Source organism: Arabidopsis thaliana (assembly GCF_000001735.4).
Source record: "Arabidopsis thaliana chromosome 1 sequence".
Lineage (NCBI taxonomy): Eukaryota > Viridiplantae > Streptophyta > Magnoliopsida > Brassicales > Brassicaceae > Arabidopsis > Arabidopsis thaliana.
Genome location: NC_003070.9, coordinates 5049035 through 5072594, shown reverse-complemented (window position 1 = coordinate 5072594; position 23560 = coordinate 5049035). Strand labels below are relative to the sequence as shown.

The 23560-nt window shown below is 35.2% G+C and overlaps 5 protein-coding genes and 1 long non-coding RNA gene across 11 annotated transcripts; 4 read left to right on the top strand and 2 right to left on the bottom strand.

Moving 5' to 3' along the window:
- Positions 1-3917: 3917 nt before the first annotated feature.
- On the top strand, positions 3918-6070 carry XTH28 (xyloglucan endotransglucosylase/hydrolase 28). Its single transcript, NM_101341.4, has 4 exons — positions 3918-4312; positions 4400-4500; positions 4605-4813; positions 5285-6070. Exons 1-4 carry the CDS (start codon positions 4129-4131, stop codon positions 5787-5789), a joined length of 999 nt encoding a protein of 332 aa, NP_172925.1. The 5' UTR covers positions 3918-4128; the 3' UTR covers positions 5790-6070.
- Positions 6071-7291: 1221 nt separating this feature from the next.
- AT1G14710 (hydroxyproline-rich glycoprotein family protein) lies at positions 7292-10901 on the top strand. Of its 2 annotated transcripts, NM_101340.4 has the most exons (9): positions 7292-7623; positions 7784-8447; positions 8665-8772; positions 8861-8964; positions 9040-9157; positions 9236-9343; positions 9416-9528; positions 9634-9788; positions 9878-10901. In NM_101340.4, exons 2-9 carry the CDS (start codon positions 7898-7900, stop codon positions 10425-10427), a joined length of 1806 nt encoding a protein of 601 aa, NP_563957.1. In that variant the 5' UTR covers positions 7292-7623; positions 7784-7897; the 3' UTR covers positions 10428-10901. The 2 variants fall into 2 exon arrangements, with proteins under 2 accessions (NP_563957.1, NP_849663.1); NM_179332.3 differs by having other exon boundaries at positions 7292-8447.
- Positions 10902-11454: 553 nt separating this feature from the next.
- Positions 11455-14012, bottom strand: PAP3 (purple acid phosphatase 3; the record flags this gene model as incomplete). 4 transcript variants are annotated; one of them, NM_001332133.1, is made up of 7 exons in its annotated part: positions 11455-11829; positions 11944-12011; positions 12106-12234; positions 12538-12665; positions 12762-12869; positions 12966-13122; positions 13210-14012. In NM_001332133.1, 6 exons carry the CDS (start codon positions 13120-13122, stop codon positions 11607-11609), a joined length of 813 nt encoding a protein of 270 aa, NP_001320701.1. In that variant the 3' UTR covers positions 11455-11606. The 4 variants fall into 4 exon arrangements, with proteins under 4 accessions (NP_001320701.1, NP_172923.3, NP_001320700.1 ...); NM_101339.5 differs by having other exon boundaries at positions 13628-14012; NM_001084069.1 differs by having other exon boundaries at positions 11459-11829; positions 12762-12863; positions 13628-13915.
- A 3283-nt stretch (positions 14013-17295) lies between these two features.
- MAP65-7 (microtubule-associated protein 65-7) lies at positions 17296-20939 on the top strand. Of its 2 annotated transcripts, NM_001084068.3 has the most exons (12): positions 17296-17517; positions 17601-17736; positions 18006-18209; positions 18301-18570; positions 18670-18885; positions 18973-19128; positions 19220-19379; positions 19468-19619; positions 19689-19776; positions 19855-19928; positions 20003-20077; positions 20167-20939. In NM_001084068.3, exons 2-12 carry the CDS (start codon positions 17659-17661, stop codon positions 20503-20505), a joined length of 1812 nt encoding a protein of 603 aa, NP_001077537.1. In that variant the 5' UTR covers positions 17296-17517; positions 17601-17658; the 3' UTR covers positions 20506-20939. The 2 variants fall into 2 exon arrangements, with proteins under 2 accessions (NP_001077537.1, NP_172922.2); NM_101338.4 differs by having other exon boundaries at positions 17296-17736.
- A 94-nt stretch (positions 20940-21033) lies between these two features.
- AT1G05117 lies at positions 21034-21297 on the bottom strand. The gene has a single exon (NR_138838.1). It is a non-coding gene; the product is annotated as an other RNA (long non-coding RNA).
- A 314-nt stretch (positions 21298-21611) lies between these two features.
- Positions 21612-23069, top strand: AT1G14688 (E3 ubiquitin ligase; the record flags this gene model as incomplete). The annotated part of the gene is made up of 5 exons (NM_001123818.1): positions 21612-21651; positions 21716-21834; positions 22382-22435; positions 22557-22675; positions 22761-23069. 5 exons carry the CDS (start codon positions 21612-21614, stop codon positions 22939-22941), a joined length of 513 nt encoding a protein of 170 aa, NP_001117290.1. The 3' UTR covers positions 22942-23069.
- Positions 23070-23560: the final 491 nt, after the last annotated feature.

Here is a 23560-nt window from a genome sequence, read left to right as displayed (position 1 = left end):
AAAATGAAGAGGCTTCTATAACGAAGACAGCTAATGTGTAAGGGTTTGAACTTTCAATGTTTTGGAATTTTTTGTACGTTTGATTCTAATCTCATATATCTAACTCACTTTGGCCCTACCTTCTATTGCCTTTTTCTAGAATTGCAATCTTAATTATTTGATGTAAGAAATTATTTATCTTTATGTTGAATAAAGAGGGAGAACAAACACGTACGAATAGATCAAACATATAACTCCATTACTATACGTCGTCCAAAGATGTTATGTTTATTCTTAAATTTTGAGAGGTAGGGCAGAGTTAAAGATGTAAGAAACAAGGCTGGTGATCGCTTTAACATAAAGAGCGGCTGAATAATAGTTTATAACTTTTGCAAAATATAAAGATGGATTAGACTAGGGTGAGAGGCAAGGAAGGTATCCGCAACCAAACTATGTAATCGTTTTTTATGTTATACAATAAAAATGATTATACTAACTAATTACACTAATTAAGGATTGGATACACAAGAAATATCATAAATAAATTGTACTTGCTGAGCTAACCGAGTATTAGTTTTGGTTTATATAGATTTTCTTATATCAAAGGAAGATGGAGGCTGATTCTATGTTACGTACCTTATATACCACCAACAAAGTGGATAAATCACAGGCTTATGCTTATTAGGTCTTTAATTTTTTCCATGGTATTTTTCAAAGTAGAGTTAAACTAAGATTCGCTGCATGGCTCGCTCCTATATAAATATCAGATTTTCTCAAACTTGGAAATTTTTTGGTCAATAGACCGAGAATTTGTTTGTTATGTCTTTTGACTAATACAATGTCAATTAATGGTCAACTATCTTGACCACAATATTATCAAACTGAAACTTTGAACAATTCAACAGTATTAGTATAATTATCCTCGTTGACTCTAATCTAAATATTTATGTGATACATCTAAAATTGACCCAAAAGTATAGAAACTCTTTGAATAATCTGATCAAGAAATTGTATTTTGATAGTTTTTCAAATGAATTCGATCATTCAAATATAATAAATATATGAAATAACCTATATTATCGTCAATTATTCTGAGTTTTAGTACAATCAAATATTTAGAGGGATGGCATATGAGTTGATGTACGGTGACATGGCAATTTTTGGATATAGTTTTCTTATTATTACATATCACTATGTATCAGGCTTTGAAAATGAAGGCCCATTCCATAGTTGTTTCCGACGGTACTTTTTTTCAAAAAACGGTACGTAATCGCATGGCCTTTGTAGCTTACAAATACAATTATCATATCACTAGACACTAGTTTACCTTTGAATCTCCCAACGCCTTTCATTGCTAGGATAGTTAAAGCTAATTACTAATTAGACTTGTTAACCCGAGTTCTTTTATTTGGCTTAATTGCACATAGCCAAATTTCGGATCGTAGCCGTTGGATCCAGCAAAAACTTAAAAAAGTACCCACATGCATGGGAGGAAAATCCCCATGAAGAAATGAACGGCTGCGATTGGCCAACGTGAGATTTGATGCAAACAAAAAAAAAATCTCACGTGAATGAATATTCCACATTGGGATCTTCCATTAGATTCCATGAGCTCAGATCAAACGACGCACACGTTAGCAGAAAACTCTTTTTCTTCGCTAATTTGCTCCCAGCAGACTTGTTGGGACGATGACCGTTGTTGTGAGTTCCCAAATTATTATCATTTTTAACTTTTCTAACAAAAAACAATAAGAAACAAATGTTTATTTTGTTTTCGTTACCAAATCTATACACAACAATGATAATGTAAATTGCTTTGTTTATGTGACGCGTGAATTGATGTGGACCTACTTACCTGACAGACAGTGGTATTCGTCCACAAAGGGTATTAACGGCGTCAATATTGCCGTTAATTGCGCTGCAGAAATAATTTATCCGTTTCAGTGACATTACTTACCAGTGGGCACCATCGAGAGAGGTCCACCGGCTACTTGATGCTGACGTGGACAAAAGTGTATACGTCAGCACTCACAGGCCATTCACAAAAGTAGTCAAATTCATGTAATGTATGATATGTATCATTCATAGTTCATACAAAGTTACTCTTTTTTTTTTTTTTTTTTTTTTTAGTAAGAGTTTGGAGGATCTTTTTATTTAATCACTTAATCGGGTCTCTTACATCAAAGTTTTAGTTGGGACTGTGACAACTAATTGTTAATAATCCCTGATAATCAAGTTAATATGTCGGCTTAAGTTAAGAGTAATATATAGATATGATTTATGCCTAAATATTAAACAAGCAACTGTACGAGACATTGCTCAGAGAATCTTATGGAATGTTGAGACTTGAGACGCTCTTAAGTCTTACCAAGAGACAAGAATAAGCTCGTGAATTTTGATTGAATAACCTAAATTTTTAATATGAATCCATTAATGATATTTTGTGCAGTAATTGTCCTGACAGACTACAGACAAAATTTCATGATATTTCAACGAAAAATAAAAGAGTCTTCATGCTACGTTAAATAGTACGAAATTGTAAAATCATGAATATATATGCTTTAAATACCTCCAGTTCACCGACTCACTTGTTGTAGCTTTTGCAGGGATTAGGTGTTCATAGTTACTTTATTAAAGTTGCATTACATTAAGTCATTAACGTTACGAGTTACGACTCCGTTTTGTCAACTGGCCGGCACCTATCGGGCATTCATTGACACATCTACGTGGTGTCAAACGTTACAGCCTAAGTCCTAACCACTCGTTCGATGATGCTACCCTCACCGCCTCACGTGTCGGAGCAACGTTTAAATCTTTGTTGGTGATGGGTTTCTTCTGCACGTGAATCTAGTTTTATCGCGGGTCATTTGTTTAGTAAAGGCAAATCCCTGAATTATGATTTATGATCACTTGATGACAATAAGATTTGAGAAATGTATCATCAAAATGTCACGGCAAATGGAGCAGGTAACGGCTACATCACTTTTATTTTCTTTTTTAATTTTATTTTAATATTTCCTCTACATATAAAGCTTCGACACAACTTGTTGTTGTTTTTCATACTCAATGATTTCACTTTTTCTTAAAATGTACCCGTGTGTCCCCAACTCACCATATCTATCCACACTTGCATATGTAAATAAATTTCTTCGATTTAGATATGTATTTTGATCAGCTAAAACAATTTTGTTTTATGATTCTTTTATAAGAATACTTCAATTGATAAGATTTTTTTTTTCTTTTTTCCTTTTACAATTTCAAACGGATTTGAATCAATTTTTTTAAAAATCCCTACATGAAATGTTACAATGATTGAAACTTATTTTGTTTTAAAGAGCTTGTAAACTTATATCTGTATAGATAGTAGTTTTTTTTTCTTTTTGTCTGAAAAGAAAAAAGATTGTAGTGTTAGTGACTCTACCTGTGACTATTTGTCGGGACACATGTGTAAGCAGCAAAGCACCCTATGCTTTATTGCTACTCTTGTTTTTTTCTCCCCTGTCTTTAATATCTTTAAGAAAAAAAAAGATCTGATCGTCCAAATATAAAAGGACCCCTTTTCCCACTAATAAAGATCTGATCCTTAGTAGAAAAAAAAAAAAAAGATCTGATCCTTCAATGCGGTAAATTTTGTAGTATATGCTAACAAAATTGTAATAACCTTAGCTATCAGTCGATATGCCATGGTTTTCTTTTAAAACATGTAAAATGGAAAAAGAATCCAAGTTTAAGATATTCCATCAGTCTAATTGCAAATTAGTATATCTTTAAAACATGTAAAATAGAATAATAATCCTAGTTTAAGATTCCATCAGTCTAATTGCAAATTAGAATCTCTTGAAAAAAAAGTTACAGCATAGCCTTTTGATCTTTTACTGGTCCAATGCAATAAATAAATAAAAGTAATTATGGAAAAAACAAACTGACATATTTATGAAGATTAAAAGTATAAACCAACCATAGCCAGAAGTACTCTGCCTCATATTCATACTCATACTATTTCTTTCACTATCCTCTCTCTCTCTCTCTCTCTCTTTCAATACAGCTCCAAAACTCGTCCTCAAGACGCTATTTATCCATTTAAGTCTCTTCTCTTTTCGTCCTCATAATACTCTTATACACAGAAACGTTTTTCATTCATAACAAAAAATGGGTTTTATAACTCGATTTTTAGTTTTCATGTCACTCTTCACCAGTTTGGTTTCTGGATTTGCTCTACAAAAGCTTCCTCTTATACAGTTCGACGAAGGTTACACACAGCTCTTTGGTGACCAGAATCTTATTGTTCACAGAGATGGAAAATCTGTCCGGTTAACGCTTGATGAAAGAACCGGTTTGTGTTCTTGTTCCTCTGAGTATGTTCCGTTTCTGTTTCTTTAATTGTTATTAACATAGTATTCTTCTTAAATGATGTTTACAGGTTCTGGATTTGTCTCAAATGATATTTACTTGCATGGCTTCTTCAGTTCCTCTATCAAATTGCCAGCAGATTACTCTGCAGGAGTTGTTATCGCCTTTTATGTAAGCAACAATCTCTAATCTCTTAGATTTCTCATGAAAATTGTTTTTTTCTTCCACTGATTTTAGAAAGCACAAATCTTGAAACTTTTTTATGTTCTTCTCAGTTATCAAATGGGGACTTATATGAGAAGAATCATGACGAGATTGATTTTGAGTTTTTGGGGAATATTAGAGGCAGAGAATGGAGGATTCAGACCAATATATACGGTAATGGAAGCACACACTTGGGCAGAGAAGAAAGATACAATCTTTGGTTTGATCCAACAGAGGATTTCCATCAATACAGTATCCTTTGGTCTCTATCTCACATCATGTAAGTTAAAAAAAAAAACCCATCTTAATTAGATTCTTAATCATCCTCTTAATTTAACTATACATAGTTGATAGTTTAACAATCTCCCAAAGCTCCTCATGACTTTGAAACTTAACTAGGTATTCGCAGTAGTTGGATTAAAAAAACAGAGGATTTAGATGGCTAATTAAATCCCTTAGATTAGGCTTTATGAGTCTTTTGATGTTCTTGGCTCTTCGGGATGGAGAATCTTTAGCCGTTACTTGATATTTCTATTTAAGGAAAGTTGGGTTTTTGCGAGATGGTGACTTGAATTTAATTTTATATGTAAAGATGGTCGCTTTAGTTTCTTGTTTTGGAAAGTTATTTGATCTATAACAGAGACCCAAACAGAGAATTTTGAAAGAAATAATCTAAACTCCAGTTCACTAAAAGCTGGAATTTCTACCAAAACTGATAACATTCAAGTAATGTTTTTTGCATTTATTGCAGATTTTATGTAGACAATGTTCCGATCAGAGAAGTCAAACGTACGGCGTCGATGGGCGGTGACTTCCCGGCGAAGCCAATGTCTTTATATTCAACCATATGGGATGGTTCCAAATGGGCGACTGATGGAGGCAAGTACGGTGTAAATTACAAATATGCCCCTTACGTCTCTCAATTCACTGATCTGATCCTCCACGGCTGCGCCGTTGACCCCACCGAGAAGTTTCCGAGCTGCAAAGATGAAGCGGTTCAGAATCTCCGGCTAGCATCGGAGATAACGGAGTCTCAGAGGAACAAGATGGAGATTTTCCGACAGAAACACATGACTTATTCGTATTGTTACGATCATATGAGGTACAAGGTGGTTTTGTCGGAGTGTGTTGTGAATCCGGCTGAGGCTAAGCGTCTCAGGGTCTATGATCCGGTCACGTTCGGTGGGATTCCTCACGGCCACCGTCGTGGGAAGCATCGGAGCAGGAGCCGATTAGCTCGAACTGAGTCGATATGAATCGGTGTATATTGTTCGGCTAGAGGGCATTTTTGGCATTTTCTGTCTTGTATAGGAATACTATGAATTATGGACTGAATAATGGAATGACACCGCTATATTTTGATTTCCTCCATTTTATGAACATTATCGTTTTAACATAATAATAAAATTTCATTTTTCTATAAGTAAACAAAATCGGGATTATAATTTTAGAATATTTTACGTATGAGAAATAATAGAATGATGAGAATACTAAAGTACATTAAAAATATAATGTATACCGTGCATACAATGATTCTTTTCTTGCATCTTCTTCATCTAGCTATGCATATATATATGTTCTCATTATTTTGGTTTTCAACAAAATTGAGTAGGTTTGTTTACCTTGTACAAATGTTCAAAGACGGGTCCAACTCCAATAAATATTGTTGACTTCAATGGGATATTTTATTTGACCATATTTACACATTAAGTTCATTCACATATACACAATGTGTCAATTGATAATGTCATTTCGAGGTACATCGATGATATAACTTGTGGGTCCGTTTGGGGTGACTTGTGTTGCGTGCGAGGTACATCATATTTTATGGAGTCCAATGGACACATTTGTCAAAGAGATTGGTCGATCGTAGTCCTGAAGTGTCGTTTATATGGTTTACCAAGTGGTGTATCCACATAGCATCTTCTTAGTGAAGGCTTTTTATATAGCCAAAAAAAAAAATGATGTTTTGATTCATATAATTTGTTTTAGGACTTACCACTCATGTAATTGGCCAATGCGGCAATGCCATACCTCTTTTCTTAAAAAACTCAATACCATACAAAAACTTAATTAGTGGTTTGGTTAGGATTACATCAAAAGTATGATAACAACGGCAAAAATGATCTTTAAGCGTGTCATTTTAGTATTTGCGGACTTGAATATGTATATAGTTCATATTCCGACCATTAATTAATGATATCAATGACTTTGGTAAAGAAAGAATAAAACTCGTAATTAGTGGGAGGTAAAGCTTGTAGTATTAGTCAAGATCAGCTTTTAGTCTTTTACATAATTGTTTGTCGACTACTACTAATCTGAATTATCTAAAGTATCATCAATGAAAGTTTGGAACAACACATAAAGTCAAATCTCATTTATTTAGAAAAAATCACCAAAATTCGTATTCTTTTTAGAAATATGTCGACAAAGGGACCAAAACTTTAACAAAATGCCGTAACTTACAAAATCTCATGGGGCCATATTAGATTCATATTTTATCTTTATCTTAATACTATGGGCCATAAGGCCCATTTATCCCAAAGCAAAAAAAGCGACGTGATAATCATAAATTAATCAGCATCTTTAAAAAGATGCGGAATCTCGATTTCGTTTCAAATCTGATATGCATAAATTAGAGGGACCTAATATAAACAATTTTGATTAGTACAGTATAAATGTATAATGAACTAACCGAAATTTAGCATTTGACTACAGAAAATTGTAAAATTGCGTAATTGTCAAAGTTGGAATTATTGAAATTTTTATTTTTTGTGACAATCCGAAGAATTTTCATGAAGAAAAAAAGAAGAGTGATAAAGAGAGTGAGAAATGTGAAAATAAGACATGCGTCTTAACTAAGCCAAAACCAAATCTCTCTTATTACCCTTTTTACACACACCTCTCTTTCCTCAAAAACCCTAGATCTCTCCCTCTCTCTCTCTCTCTCTCTCCATCTCTTGTCTTTGCCTTTTACGAAGCTTCCCTTCCCTTAGTTTATACATTACTCTCAGCTCTCTTTATTTCACTCAGCTTCACGTTGAAGACGAGTTTCTCTATTTGCCAGATCTGTTATCTTTCACATTTCTGGTGATTGCTTCTCTAATTTCGTTCTGGGTTTTACTGTTTCCATCTGAAATTTACCTCATTTCTTCGTGGGTTTTATCTGAATTCCGTTAATTCCCAAGTTCTAGTGTATGATCTCGTTGAAATCGAGTTAAAAATCTGATCTTTACTCTTGATTCTGCAGATCTGTTTGAAGAAAGCTATGACTTGTGTTTGATAAAGAGAGAAGCAAAAAAAGGAACAGTTTTTATATAAAGATATTTGCTTTATTTGTTTGTTCTTAATTGTTGCCACGAAAATGGCAATGCCACCACCTGGAAATGTTACTACTCCGTCTGAGAAATTGCAGTTTCCTCCTCCGGCAAATTGGATCCCAGACGAGCGAGATGGGTTTATCTCCTGGCTTCGTGCGGAGTTCGCTGCGGCTAACGCGATCATCGATTCGCTTTGTCAGCATCTACAAGCGGTTGGGGATCACAACGAGTACGAATCCGTGATCGGAAGCATTCATCATCGTCGCTTAGCCTGGTCTCAAGTGCTTACTATGCAGCAGTTTTTCCCAGTTGCAGATGTTTCTTACAATCTTCAGCAGATTGCTTGGAAAAGGCAACAGCAAATGCCACCTCAAAGGCATTACAATTCTGATCAAGTTGGGAAATTTGGAGCAAGGAGATCAGGGCCTGGGTTTAACAAGCATCATGGTGGTGGTGGGGGTTACAGAGGAGCTGATTCGATGGCGAGAAATGGGCATAATTTCAATGGCGTTAACAGTGATCGTGTTGAGCATCGGGAGGAAGCTAAGTTGGCAAGTGATGTTAAGGCATTGTCTGTTGCAGAAGAGAAGAGAGGTAATCAAATTGTCTTTGTTTTGGCTTCAATGCTTTGCTTGCTTGTAAGGAAAGTAAACTTGTTTGTTGTGAAATCCTATCTGCAATTGTTTCTGAGAAAGTTCATTGTATGTTGCTGAACATGATGAGAGTGGAAGATTTGGGTTTAATCTGTGGTTTAGTCTCTAGACTCTCTGCTTTAGTGAAAATGTAAGTTTTTTGTTTGTTTGTGGGATAGATGGTAGCGAGAAACCGAGGAGTGATAGTAAAGTTGAGAAAAAATTGGAAGAATCTGAAACTCAAGAGGAGATAGTGAAGAACCATAAGTGTAACTCGGGTTCTAAAGGTACTTTGGAAGACCTGACTTCTCGGTTTTACACCTGATATTAGACTTTGTTGAAATGTTCTGATTATGTGTTGCTTCTTGCTTTCAGATAACAGTCTCATTTCTGAGCAAAAGCAGGAGGAGAACGATAAAGAGTGTCCTGCAAGCATGGCAAAGACTTTTGTGGTTCAAGAGATGTATGATGCAAAAATGGTGAGTTGGTTTTCTTTTATATATCTGTTTAGAGTTTATGCCTACGACACCTAATTCCTTAGTTTTGTTGAGTAGGTTAATGTTGTCGAAGGATTGAAGCTATACGACAAAATGCTTGACGCAAACGAAGTTTCTCAACTCGTTTCTCTTGTAACCAATCTGAGACTTGCTGGAAGAAGAGGTCAACTTCAAAGTAAGAATCTTGTTTGCCCTACAATAATGATTTAACTTGTTTTAGTCAGGTATTAAACCCTTGGTTAATGGGAAACAGGTGAGGCATATGTGGGTTATAAACGGCCAAATAGAGGACATGGACGTGAGATGATCCAACTCGGTCTTCCTATAGCTGATACGCCGCCTGATGATGATAGTATCAAAGGCAAGTCCTTTAAAATGTTATTTACTTATAATTTCTGTGTATTGGTTAACATGAGATATGGGCTTTATGCAGATCGAAGAATAGAGCCAATCCCATCAGCTCTTTCAGACATCATTGAACGTTTGGTCTCAAAGCAAATCATACCTGTGAAACCAGACGCATGCATCATTGATTTCTTCAGCGAGGTTAAACTGATTGCTAAATTCTTTGCAACCCCTAAAACTATCTGTTTCTGTTTTCTTAACAAAGTAGAAGTTTTCTTGTGTCTTCTCTGTTATTGTGAACCATAGGGAGATCACTCGCAGCCTCATATGTTTGTTCCCTGGTTTGGACGACCCATCAGTGTCTTGTCCTTGTCTGAATGTGATTATACATTTGGAAGAGTCATTGTCTCTGAAAATCCCGGCGACTACAAAGGCTCTCTCAAGCTGTCTCTCACTCCCGGGTAACCGATCCATATCACTTATTCTGTAAAATCAAGATCTTTCAATCCTTTTATCATCAATTATATTTGGTACTTTGAACTTTGAACAGATCGGTTCTTTTGGTGGAAGGCAAATCCGCAAATCTTGCTAAGTATGCAATTCACGCAACCCGAAAGCAACGGATACTCATTAGCTTCATCAAATCTAAACCGAGAAACTCTAACTGGGGACCACCGCCGAGCAGATCGCCAAATCAGCACATCCGTCACCCAACCGGCCCACCTAAACACTACCCTGTTGTTATCCCGTCCACTGGTGTCTTGCCCACTCCGTCTCACCGCCCACCAAACGGAGCTGTTCAACCGATTTTCATCCCTCCTTCTCCTCCACTTGCCTCTCCAATGCCGTTCCCAGGTGGTGTACCAACCGGGCCGCCTGTCTGGCCACTGCTGCCACCTCATCCACGACACCAGACAGCACCACAACCTCGAATGCCCATCCCAGGCACTGGTGTGTTCCTCCCACCCGGTTCAAATCAAGAACTGGCTGACAACAGCAACGGAACAGAAGGAAAATTAGATTTGAAGGCGAAAGAAGAAGCTCGTAACGGATTTGGTGAAGGGGAATGCGATGGCAGTAACGGTAAACAGAGCAATTAGTAGCTGAAGAAGAGAAGATAGAGCAAAGAGAGAGAATAGTTTTTGGGAGATGAAATCTGAGGTGCAGTTTACAAACTGTTAAAAGAGCGGTGAATTCGATGAAATGTCGTTTTGTTTTTGCCACTTGAGAAATTATTTTTAGGAGAGTCAAAACAAGGAAAAGTTACCCGTTTTCTACTCTCTTCTCTAAAATCATTCATCTATATCCTTTCCTTTCTATTCAAATTCTATCTCTGCCTCGTTTCGACTGAATCATAATATCTTCTTACACATGCATATATATATATACCTTTGTTTTTCTCCAAAGTGTCTCAAGATTCTCAAGAAAGTTACTTTTTTTTTTTCTTCTTGGAATATTTTTTGGGATTCGAAAGCTAAGATATGAAGCCTTTATCTCTGTTGTGTGATACAAGTTCAGCTGTGTGTTCGGTCCCATGGTTCATGGCAGTGGCCCATGTCTTCATTCCTTTGTCCACTCTATTAAGTCTCACCAAAAGTAAAATAAGATAAGCCTTAATAGAATGACTATTATATTTCTTTTGGGAGATAATTTTGGTATGAGCAAAAGTGTTCTTGCGATCAAATATGAGAGATCCGGGGCTTGTGAAATTATGTGACAGAATCTCATCCACAACATAGAGTTGTATATCATTTATCTTATCATATAATCCATAATTCACTATAACTTATCTATATATATTACATGATTGAAGAGAATCTGAGCACAGGACAAAAGACATGTAACAAAATCATTATCTATCTTTATAGATGAGAATCGGACCCATTTTGTGTCCCTACAAACTACACAAGAGTACTGTATGCACGCATGCTTCGGGAAAACTTGTTAATCAAATTGGATAAGAATAACGAAAATTAATTAACTTAATTAATATGGAAGCGTAAGAGAGGATGATATTTACATTTTAATATGCTTAGATTCGATATGTATATACAGTATATGCATGCAGTATTTCTAGTTAATCTCACATCTTACAAATTTTCAATAATATCTTGTTTGAAACTGTACTTTTACGCAATAAAGATTTCATTGACTTTTTTTTCTGATGCTGCTGATATGTTCTTGTCATATCATAATGTGATTCGAAAATTCGACGAAGTACGATATTGATAATTTCATAGTACATCGATCATAAACAATTACGTCCGATTAAATTGGAATCAAGAAGCGAAATAAAGCGCCTCCTTGTAAGTCTTCTTCCAATGATGCAGAACGTGTCCAAAAACATCATAAAAGACTACACGCAGTTCAGCTTCTGAAACGTGAACCGACATGAAACCTTGTCCGTCGTAGTAAAACCTCATCTCTTCTGGTTCAACGTAGTTCACGTCACCTCCTTTCCAGGCCTTGGATCCACCTCCACTTGTCATAAATTGTATGTTACTATATGCAACCAAAAATGGTGACATTTTATATCCTCCCGTACGTGGACCCTTACGTTACAATAATTGATTAATAAGAAAATAATTAACGAACAAATAAATAAATTTATTCTACCTGTCCACGCTGCTTATGTGCTCTAAGCAATGATCATGTCCGTTTACGTAGAGATCCACTTCATTTGCCTAGTAAATCGAGAACAAAAAAAACAGATTTAATTAGATAGATTTTTTCTATTGGTGCATAAACTTTATTATATGAATGGAATGGTTTTGTTACTTGGAGAATAGGTAAAAGGTGTTTCTCCAACTCAATGGTGTTCCCGTGGTGGCCTGCGCTTTTGATCGTATGGTGACCAATCACTATTTTCCACTTTGCGACTGACTCTCTCAACGCCACGTCGAGTTCCTATATTATTACATTATAGCTTTCGTTAGTCACTCGCTCGTAAAAAGAAAAAAAGTTGCATTGGCAGATTGTTCTCTAATCATATCGCATTACATACCTAATTAAAACGCGATTCCATTTGAAAATAGACAAAATAAAAGCTGCGTTTAACATCCAATCATAACTTTATAAAAAAATCCAATCATAACAAAAGAAAAAGGAATGTTTTGCCCAAAACACGTATATAATGACGTTCCTAAGTTAATATTAATTCTATTTCGACGAAAAAAGAAAGAAAGGAAGATTTACTTAAAAAATTGTTACCTTTAAGAGATTATTCAGATATGTTTGCCTAGGTAATACACCGCTCCAGTCATAAACATGCTTATTTGGTTGAATAAAGTATTTATCGACGAACGGAGTTGTGTCGACGAAGAACAAATCGACGATCTCTGTTCAGTTAACGAAATTAACAAAAATAAAAAAATAATTGGAGGATTAATAAAATATTTCTAACTTTTGAAGAAATATTATATAGGAGGAATTACCAGCATTTACAATGAAAGATCTCATGCAAACCCATCTGTTGTCCAGAGCTCTGAGCATAGGGCTAAGTTGTGCCCTGACGTCACCTCTATAATCATGATTTCCTAAAACTTTAGGTTAAAGAAAATGTAATTAACACATTGAACCACATATCGTTTAATAATTAAGATCCAACGACGAATGTACACATTGAACCACACATTTACCACTATACCAAGGTTTCTGCAAGCTCGGAGCGGTATAAATGTTGGTAAAAGAATCTTGAAATAGAGGATCGTGCAAGCTGGTTAAACCATTGTCGTAAAAATTATCTCCAGTAGAAATCACAAAATCGATATCTAATTTCTCTCCGATTTCTCCCATCTGTTTAAATTTCGTGTGAAATAATTTAGCATAAAATAACTAAAAACAACAGTATAAAAGAAAACATCAAACTAGCATAAAATTTACCACATTGAGTTCATCTGCAAAACAACAGTACAAACAAAAATCATATGTAGAATATCTTCGTACACTAAAGCTGTTTTCTTAACACAGACCGAATCTTTCAAGTTCCTCTAACATGACTTTCTTTCTTTTTATGGTATCTTATAACATGGTGTTCAAGAATTAGTAATATATATTGAAATTGAATAATAATAATAAAAAAAAGAAAAAAAAAGAATAATATAAAAACATAAGGGCCGGCATTAATATGAAGACCAGTAAATTTGATCCTCATATCACGTATGCTCTTGAAGGCATACGCATATATATGTTTACGTAATACGTATTAATTATACACTATTGAATTTGCATTATATATTTATATATATGCGTACAGGCGAGAAATATAGTAAATAACTTGTAAATGAAAATAAGAAGTAACCTGAAGAGCTACTTGGGACTGATTATAGGAGCCTCTTCTTCCCCAGTCTCCGATAACGAGAAAGCTCACTGTACCATCGGTTTTTGATGGCTGCAGTAGCCTGCGGAGCTCCGCCGTGGAACTATGGGAGGAGAATATAATAATCAAATTATAAACGTAAAATACCAAATTTACAGGTTTGTGTTTTAAGGTAGCCATTGAGAGATTAGAAAAGCAAAAGAGGAAGAAGATAAGGAAAGGAATGGTTGATTTTGTTGTGATCTTTGTGTCTCTATATATGTAGGTCATTTCGAGGTTGATAAATATGAATAAAAATTATTTGCCATTTTGAGAAATGTAGTCCATTTTTGTTTTCTATTTCAATCTTTTGATTTGTCAATTTTATTACAATAATTTGAATCGGTAATTTTTTTGTCACCCACTTTTTCAGATATTTATCAATAACGAAATATAATGACAAGATAAATTTAAATAAAATAAATAGCGGTTGAAAATTAGCTGTTGAAATATTTTAAACATAAAGAAATTGGATATTGACAGTTTAAGGATATTTGAAAATTTCTATTATCAGTGAAAATATACGTAAATTTCTACTACATTTTTATTTCTAACATTATACATAAACATATTATCTAAATTTGGATTATGACACATCAAACAACAGTATGCATACAAACTATTATTACACCGTGAATTCTGATCACACAAATTCTTTCTAAAATCGCATTTTAAAAACAAAATATACTTGAAAAAAATAGAAATAAAATTTACGAAGCTCGGGTATGTGCGTTGTCATACAAGAAGAGTAGAAGACAGCATAAACGCCCATGCCACAAATTTGTCGGAAATTGCAATTATTAGCTTTGAGTCACATTATTGATGTGAGTCTAACGAAAACTTCCAAATTCTCTCAATTATTGTTGACCGTTAGTTATTTTACAGTATAGTTCTGAACATAAAATAATGTGAATAGTTTACTAAATTCGTTCAACATATTAAAGAAAAATCAAAATCCCATTTATACAAAAATTTGAAAGTATATCCTTACTGGATATGAGAAAATAAATGCAAATGGGTTGGCCTATGTTATTGGGCCGATACCCATTTCTCTAATGAAAAGAAAGATCTATAAAAACAAACTTCTGCTTCTCGACTAGGACATTAATTCTGAGGTATGACTATGAAGGTATCATATTATTTTGTAATTCTTGGCCAAAACTTGTCACCTGTGTGTTTGTATGTTCTTACAAAAGAGAAAACTAATGAGCATTAACTTCTGCAACGTTTATTTTACATGTTTGGTCTTATTGCTGATTCAGTCTAGTTCGTCGAGTATTTTGAAAACAACTTGAGGAGTTAATCAAAAGAAACAAGCTTAATGTGGTATATATGTTCCTTACGACTATAGTTCCTATTAGTATGATGTAGTCAGCAAGATTGACTTATGATGACTATAGAAACTTCACTGAATATCTCTGGTGGTCCTAGACAGTCACAGTGTCCTACTGTATCTTTAGTTTGGTTCGCCAAGTCTAGTATCGGACCGTATAGATAGAGAGATGTCAATTGTGTTTATGTGTTTTTTTTTTCTCTCTGAAGCAAATTGATTGATCGATTTGTCAGCAATTCCTTTCGAGTCAAAAGTTTTGACCAACCAGCTTCTTCGTGAAACTCTCTAGCTGTATTCACACATACACACACACACCTAACAAAATTATTGAAACAGTGGGTTTGATGTAAAGCCTAAATCATTCAACCACCTCTCTCTATTTCTTTTTTGTTCTTTTTTTCTATGCAACATATGATTATATATTAGATCCATGTGATATTGCTTGAGTCTTTAATTTAAGGCTTTATAAATAGAACAAATATAGGCCTTTTTAGGTCAACACGTGTGTGTGGAAATGATGCTAATGCTTCCAAAATGAAACAGAATAATGTCGTCATGAGCTACTCATTTACAAGAGGATTGTTTTAGTGTTGGATTGGCTAATAGACTTGGATCGATATCTATAATATAGACCATATATATAATATGTTTAGCCTAAACAATGATATATATGTCATGTGACACTTATGTGTTTTAGCAATCACTAAAATAATGCAAACATTAATACATGTAGGTGAGTTGTGAGTTCAAATAATATTAGTCAATACTCAATAGTCACTGTAATTGATATTTTGAATGGCTTATCCTATGAAAATTTAGTACTTTCATAGAGAGAAAAAAAAAACAAATGTTAATCTAAAGACGACAATTTAGATTTTAGCAGTCGCACCAGAACTAGTACCAGGAAACATAAGATAATATATACAGGACTAGCTACTTCATTATCTTTACGTAGTTTATGACAAAGATTGTTGTATAATCTTCATCAGCTGACTTCTTTATTTATGAATGAAGTGGTTAGAACTCAACTTGTCGGCTAATAATTCAAGCAACCCAACACAATGTTTGGGATTATCCTGTTTCTGTCTTCTTCTAAACTTTCTAAAGTAAGGCTGCTTGTTCTGTCAGTACGTGTGAGATATTAACATAGTTATAAGACAAACATAAATATCAGAAATTCAATATATAATGTCATAATAATTGCTTATTTGATTAGTAGTTGTGTCTCTCGCTCTGGTGGCTTCTTGCTTTCCTCCCTGTCGGATTGCTAGTGGTTTGACTTCGATGTGAGTTCTTTCCGATCTTATTGGTGTTTCCGACGTTTTCCGTTTCTTTGGGGAAGCTTTGTGAGGGTTCCTGGTTCTTTTGCGCAATTTTAGTGCTTAGATCTTCGTTTTCCCTTAACGGTTGATCTTTTTTAGATATTTGTCTTTTGTTTTCTTCGTTGGTCTAAATAGTTTCTCCGTTCCGTTGAGGCTTAGTTTTCCTCTTTTGGGCTTAGTTTTTGGAGACATTTAGTTGGTCTGCCGGCGTTTGTATTTCAAATGGTATTCTACCTTGGGTTTTTAATAAAATTCAGACAACAAAAAAAAAAAATTAGCAGTTGTGGCAAGCAATAATGAAAGGTTTGGATAATGATACTAATTTTTTTGCTGATTAAATTAAATATAGAAATAAGATTTTCAACTTATTCTTAATGAAATTAGTGGAGTGGAGTGACATTGGCCACCACCACTTCCTTGCTTTTGATTAGACCAATTTGGCATATTTTTCTTGTAAAATATACACACATCTTCTATTAATTTTAGCTTCACTCAAAACAAATACTATTTCTGCATTTCATCATTCAAAAGTGATTTACCTCTTTATTCTCATGATTAAAGGTTCATTTCAACGTCGATAGTAGTATTTAAATTACAATTTTTTTTTTTGGATGCATAAGACTAATTCTAAAAAATTTGGTTGGTCCAAAAGGTCGTCATGCAACGTACAAATACGATATACCTAAACAATTGAGTACTCTATAAATACTTTTATACATCTGATCATCAAAGAAGACAAATCTTATTCTCTTTATTCTATTGGGACGTGTTACCAACGCTCCTCTAAAACCCACGCGCTCCCGAGAATCCGTCACTTTAATTACTTTATTTTATCGTATTTTCATGAAGACGAATAAATACTACTAATATCAGAGAATAACAAGATAAAGTAGGTGACAAAAGAAAATTAGAAAAGAGAATAACAAAATAATAAATAACATTAATGTAGTATAAATTTTTAATAGTGTAAATATGACAAAAAGAAGCTCAGTTTTATTCAGACTTTTTTTCTCTCCACATTCTTCTTCTTTCTTTAGTGTTTCCAACTTAACCCTCTCTCTTTTCTTGCAAACTTTTGCTCGGAATTCTATGCTTTGCTGATCTATTGTTTTCTCTCTGCAAAAGTAATGAGAAGCTTTTTGCTATGTTAAGCTTTAGATCTGCTATTATTTGTTCCTGTGAGTCTTTTATATCTTGTGTGGTTTCTTTGAGACCTTAAGCAGCCATTGTCACAAGCTGAGCTCTCTTTCTTTCTCTCTAGTTCAAGATTCTAACTTTGGAGCAAGTAAGCAAGTCAGAGAGAGGACAAATTAGCTGAAATGCTGGAGATTGAAAGCCCTACGAGTCTCTGTTTCCGTACAAACACTACTTGTAATGCTCTGCTTCGAGAGCTTCAGGTTTTTCTTTCACCCTCTTCTTCTCTGTTTCTTGGAAAATTTAGGGTTTCTTGATAATGATGCTTCAAGGACAAATTTAGGGTCTTTATAGGTAAAGTCTTCTCCTTTTTTTCTGTCAACTATAGGTTTAAGGGTTACTGTGAATTTTGGTACCTCTTCTTAGTTTCTGAGACTTCTTTTGACCTGTTTTTCTACAAGTATCTGATTTTTATGTTTGGAGTATCTATATATTTCATGGTTTAATGGCAAAATTTGTTGGTTTGGAGCAGAAAATATGGGTTGATATTGGTGAGAGTGATGCTGAGAAAGACCGGATGCTAATGGAATTGGAGAAGGAATGTCTTGAAATCTACAGAAGAAAAGTGGACGAGGCTGCTAATTCCAAGGCACAGCTTCATCAGTCATTGGTATCAATTGAAGCTGAAATTGCTTCTTTACTGGCTGCTCTTGGAGTGTTCAACAGCCACTCACCGGTATGAGCTAGTCTACTTGGTTTCTTTTTATTGGTAATGAAAGGAAAGTTTCCATCTTTTTTGTTTTTAAAATGTGTTTTTATGGTTACAGATGAAAGCAAAGGAAGGTTCAAAATCATTGAAAGAAAAACTTGCTGCTGTGAGGCCAATGCTTGAGGACTTAAGATTGCAAAAAGATGAAAGAATGAAGCAATTTGTGGATATAAAAGCACAAATTGAGAAGATGAGTGGTGAAATATCTGGATACAGTGACCAACTCAACAAAACGATGGTCGGTTCTTTGGCTCTTGATGAACAAGACCTGACTCTTCGGAAGCTTAACGAGTATCAAACACATCTCCGCTCGCTCCAGAAAGAGAAGGTAAGGAAGTTTTCATGAATACAATAAGAAGATGAACTCAGATTTTACTTTGTTAAGTCAAGCTGCTTGCTTACTCATATGTTCTTGTTTTTTATGCAGTCGGATCGTCTGAACAAGGTTTTGGACTATGTGAATGAGGTGCACACTCTATGTGGTGTTCTTGGAGTCGACTTTGGTCAAACTGTTAGTGAGGTTCATCCGAGCTTACATAGGACTGACCATGAGCAGTCTACAAACATTTCTGATGATACATTGGATGGTCTACACCACATGATTCATAAGCTGAAAACCGAAAGGAGCGTTCGGTTTCAAAAGGTAGATAAACATGCCTGCAATGCTATTCTTCTCTTTGTAACTGATTATCATTTTGATGCCTTAGCATTTTCGCCTTTGAGTGTGCAGTTAAAGGATGTAGCGGGTTCACTTTTTGAGCTATGGAATCTAATGGACACATCTCAAGAAGAAAGAACGAAATTTGCAAGTGTCAGTTATGTTGTAAGATCATCAGAATCTGATATCACTGAGCCAAATATCCTCTCTAGTGAAACAATTGAACAGGTTAGGACACAGCTCTTTTCTTTTCCCAACTTTTAATTGCCATTAATGTTATTCAGGATCTCTGAGTTCTTGTTTCTCCCTTGGACTTCAGGTGTCTGCAGAAGTAGACTGTTTTAATAAGCTGAAAGCTAGCAGAATGAAGGAGCTTGTGATGAAAAGAAGGACTGAGTTAGAGAATCTTTGCAGATTGGCTCACATTGAGGCTGACACAAGCACATCGCTTGAGAAATCAACTGCTTTGATTGATTCTGGTACTAAAAGTGATAGAGCTTATCTTCTTCTTCTCAGAAATATGAGTAGCTTATTTTCTTGCTAATATATTTCCTCATGTTTCTTCAGGATTAGTGGACCCTTCAGAGCTTCTTACAAATATTGAATTGCATATAAACAAAATCAAAGAAGAAGCACATAGCCGGAAAGAAATAATCGATAGGATTGACCGCTGGTTATCTGCGTGCGAAGAGGAAAACTGGCTAGAAGAATACAATCAGGTAAATTTTCCTTGTAGGCAAATAGGTTTGTTGGAGGATGTAACTGAGAAATTCCTTCCTTGGTTTTAGGATGAAACCCGGTATAGTGCCGGAAGAGGTGGACATGTAAACCTCAAGCATGCAGAACGCGCCCGGATCACAGTAAACAAGATCCCATGTATGTTCTTGTAGTTTCCACCAAATATTCTTATGAGATCTTTAGCTTATTGTTGCATTGTTTTATTGTTTTCTGTAGCAATGGTTGACAATCTCATCAAGAAAACACTTCTATGGGAGGACGAAACACGGAAATCATTTCTATATGATGGTGTAAGTTAAAGTAACTTTATAGTAAACACAGCCACAAGGTCTATCCTTTAAATATGGTTACTGGTTTCCTCCAGGTTCGATTGGTATCCATACTTGAAGATTATAAATTGACAAGGAAACAACAGGAAGAGGAAAAGAGACGATACCGGGTTTGTCAAAAAGCTCTCTTTTACATAACCCTTGAAGATTTGTAATACTGCTTGCCTTTTTAAACAATTTTATTTCATTTTCTCTGCAGGATCAAAAGAAGATGCAGGATCTGTTAATAAAGCGGAGGGAATCAATTTATGGATCAAAACCGAGTCCAAGAAGAAGCAACAGTGTAAGAAAGACCAACGGATACAATGGGGATGCATCTGTGCCTCCTACGCCCCGCAGAAACTCAGCTGGAGCAACAAATAACGACATAATGACCACCCCAAGATCATACTCAAGCCATCGCCAAAACGGATATTTCAAGGAAGTAAGAAGACTGTCAACAGCTCCTTTGAACTTTGTGGCAATACCAAAGGAAGACTCTGTCTCTACATACACTTCGGTTTGCGGCTCTGAACCAGATTCACCGTTATATAACTAAGTCTCATTAGGCAGCAGTTGGTTCAACCACAAGAACTTGAGATGGAGTAGGAGTTGGGAGTTAGATGAATGTAATCAAAAGGAGGAGTTACTGATACAGATCAAGTAACCGTAGACAATTAGTGGTCGTATGTGTGTGACTTTGAGTTGACTTGTGACGGATACTTCAGGGTAATAGAAGAGTAGAAAATGGATGTTATGTTGAGTTGTTAATTTGTTATAGTAGCTTCAAAATATTTCTTTTAATTTCATCTTTTCTTTGGTATGTTGTTCAATTTGTGTGGATGTGTCATGTGTGTATATTTTATACAGATTACTTACTCTCCTAGAATTCCTTTTCTCTAACACTTCCTAGTTCCATCCAACACATTGATTTGGTTTCGGATCGGTTTGTTCGTCGGATTCGGGTTGTAGTGAAATTATATCTTTAGATATTTTGGTTCTGTTCGGTTTTGAGATCGGTTATTACGGTTTGGTTCAAATCGAAATCGAATTCTTATAAATACGGATTAACACGATTTTGATGATTTCGCTGGCAAAGAAAAAAAGAAAGAAAGGAAAAAGACACTTTTTGCTCGGAGGTTTGAGACTTGAGAGACACTAGGGTTTAAGCAATTGATCTCTCGTGCTATTTCTCCTAGGTTCCTAATCTTCGACAGTACGTCTCTCGTTTCCTTTGTTTCGTAATCATTGTTTGTTATTGTTTTTAAAATAGTTGCTTCTTATTCTCAACTAGCATAATTGTTTTTGGGAATGTGGTGGGACTTTTAGAGGTTCGATTAGGTTAGGGTGTGTAACGTTTTGTGTTTGTGATCATGTTATGCAGAACTTGTGGAGGAAGTTATTATCGTTTTGATGCAAAAATCTTGTTTGAATTTTTTTCAAATGCTTGAAGGACTTGCTATATGTGTTACATGTGCCACAGTATTTTATCTTTGGGGGGAGAGCATTAAAGAGTTTAGTAGTCTCATCCCAATCCTTTTTGCATATTTGAATGTTTTTTTTTTAATAAATCAATCAATCAATGTATGATTGCTTTTGGGATGGTGCAGGAGATTTGAACATTTTAACAGTATTACCCGCGTTATTGACTTAAAAAAGTTAGGTATGTTTCTCTTAGTATGGAATTCAAAGCCTACTTCATTCTGTATTGGTTTCAGCCTTTCAGGTTACAATGTGAACCAGTTATTGTATTATTTTTGTGTTTTCAGATGATTTGCTTAAAGAAAAAACAACGAATCTTCTTGTTTTGGTATCCGGAAGAGTTGCATCTGCAACAACCTTTAACTCCAAAGATGGTGATCTTTTGGGTGTTGTTTTTGAGAATACGGTAAGATTGTTTTTTTTGTAAAGTTGGCAATCATGTGTGCTTAAATTCTCTGGTTTGGTGGTGTGTAGTCATAAGTCATAACACATATACTGTCTTCGGGCCAAAGTGGTTTATGAGAACAAGTTGGAAGATGGTGGTTTGATAAACAAGTCTGTAAATCTTCTTCTACAACGAAAGGAGACTCCTTGGTATCTGGTAAAATACAACTCATTTGCTATTTCTTGCCCCCCCCCCCCCACCCACGACTTAAGCCTGCCTTCTTGATTTGTTGTCTCTCTCTCTCTGTGTGTCTCACACACACAATTAGGAAGACAGTACGGGTCGGGTGAATGTAGTGGGAGCTGAAGGTGCTCTAGGTTTTAATGAAATTGTAAGACCGTATGAAGTAAAATCACTTGGTGAATCCTTCAAAAGTCTTTGTTCACCCAAAGAAGGCTCTAAGGTTCTTTGTTCCTTCATTGTTTTCTCCTTCTCTGTTTTGTTCCCTAGAAAACCTCTAATTCCTTGTGTTGAAAGTTGAAACCAACAACGTGATGTTTTTCTTTAGGTTATCTTTGGGCAGGCTCTTAAAGTTGGTACCTCTTTGACTTTTGTTGGTGAGGTAAAGGAAGTGTTCCTTTTGACTTGTTTCTTTATTCAGGAAATGTGGATCCTGCAAGAGTGGCGTTTTAGCGGTTAGTTCAGTTACATTTTTTTCCCTCTTCTGTTGTACTGTTGTATAGGCTGTTAGAGACAAAGCTGGTAATCTCATGATTCAAAAATCCAAGGAACAGTCTTTAATAGTGTTTAGTGAAGAGAGCTCCTTTGATGAGATGGTTAATAACATGAAGTCACAGTCAGAGTAAGGACAGACTCATGTTTTTTTGTTATACACTTACTTTGGGAGGTGAGGTGATGAATCATATTTTGTTGTGTTATTTTTGCAGGCTTTGTGTAATACTCGCCAAGATCTTCGGATCTATTGCTGTGGCTATAGCCGTCGTGTACGGTGTGGATTATGCAAGAAAGGTTTTGTTACCATTCGTGTGGAAGAAAAAGGACTTAGGTGACAGCAGTTCACAGAATGGTAGCTCAGACAGCGAAGATACCGACATCAGTGATTTCTAGGACTTTCTGGCAAGAAAAGTCTCAGGGAGAAGAATTACGCAACGAATTGATTTCACAAAACACACTTGTAATCTGTGTTTAGGCAAATCTTAACGAGTATTTGAATCTAATCAAGTAATCATGTCTACAATTTGTATGGTGAAACTTTTTTATACAGTTTTGTTTATTTGTTTTTTGTACGTTGGATTGAGATTACGGGCAAGCTTGGTTCAGATCGAGCCGGGCAAGACTGTCTCTGGTTTTAGTTAACCTGGTCCTAAATCCTAATCATTTTCTAAATCAGTAGGTAAACACTAGAATAATTGTAGACTAGAGCTATGTTTTTTAGTTTTCTCAAAGGTGTTCTTATTGGCCTTGAAATGCCAACAAAAGCCCAATTAAAGTTGAAACTTTCGTGGGAATGGGATGCTTGGTATAATGGTAGCAAAGTTACAATTTTATGAATCAATTAGTTCACAATTTTATTGGTATATACTTTTAAGTATATGGTTTTACGACTTTATAAAAAAGCAAAAAGTATAAAAATTATTTTTGAAATGACTATTTCTACAAAAAAAAGCATAACAGCTTTTATTGGCTTTGATGATGTCATTATAATTTTTAGTAACAAACCTCGAAA

Bases quoted from the DNA above. Each gene is read 5' to 3' on its own strand.
- XTH28 (NM_101341.4), top strand. From the start codon at position 4,129: ATGGGTTTTATAACTCGATTTTTAGTTTTCATGTCACTCTTCACCAGT. The intron at 4,501-4,604 runs GTAAGCAACAAT...TGTTCTTCTCAG, and splicing joins GAGTTGTTATCGCCTTTTAT to TTATCAAATGGGGACTTATA. The intron at 4,814-5,284 runs GTAAGTTAAAAA...CATTTATTGCAG, and splicing joins TGGTCTCTATCTCACATCAT to ATTTTATGTAGACAATGTTC.
- AT1G14710 (NM_101340.4), top strand. From the start codon at position 7,898: ATGGCAATGCCACCACCTGGAAATGTTACTACTCCGTCTGAGAAATTG. The intron at 8,965-9,039 runs GTGAGTTGGTTT...TTTGTTGAGTAG, and splicing joins AGATGTATGATGCAAAAATG to GTTAATGTTGTCGAAGGATT. The intron at 9,789-9,877 runs GTAACCGATCCA...AACTTTGAACAG, and splicing joins AAGCTGTCTCTCACTCCCGG to ATCGGTTCTTTTGGTGGAAG.
- MAP65-7 (NM_001084068.3), top strand. From the start codon at position 17,659: ATGCTGGAGATTGAAAGCCCTACGAGTCTCTGTTTCCGTACAAACACT. The intron at 18,210-18,300 runs GTATGAGCTAGT...TTATGGTTACAG, and splicing joins TGTTCAACAGCCACTCACCG to ATGAAAGCAAAGGAAGGTTC. The intron at 19,929-20,002 runs GTAAGTTAAAGT...GGTTTCCTCCAG, and splicing joins AATCATTTCTATATGATGGT to GTTCGATTGGTATCCATACT.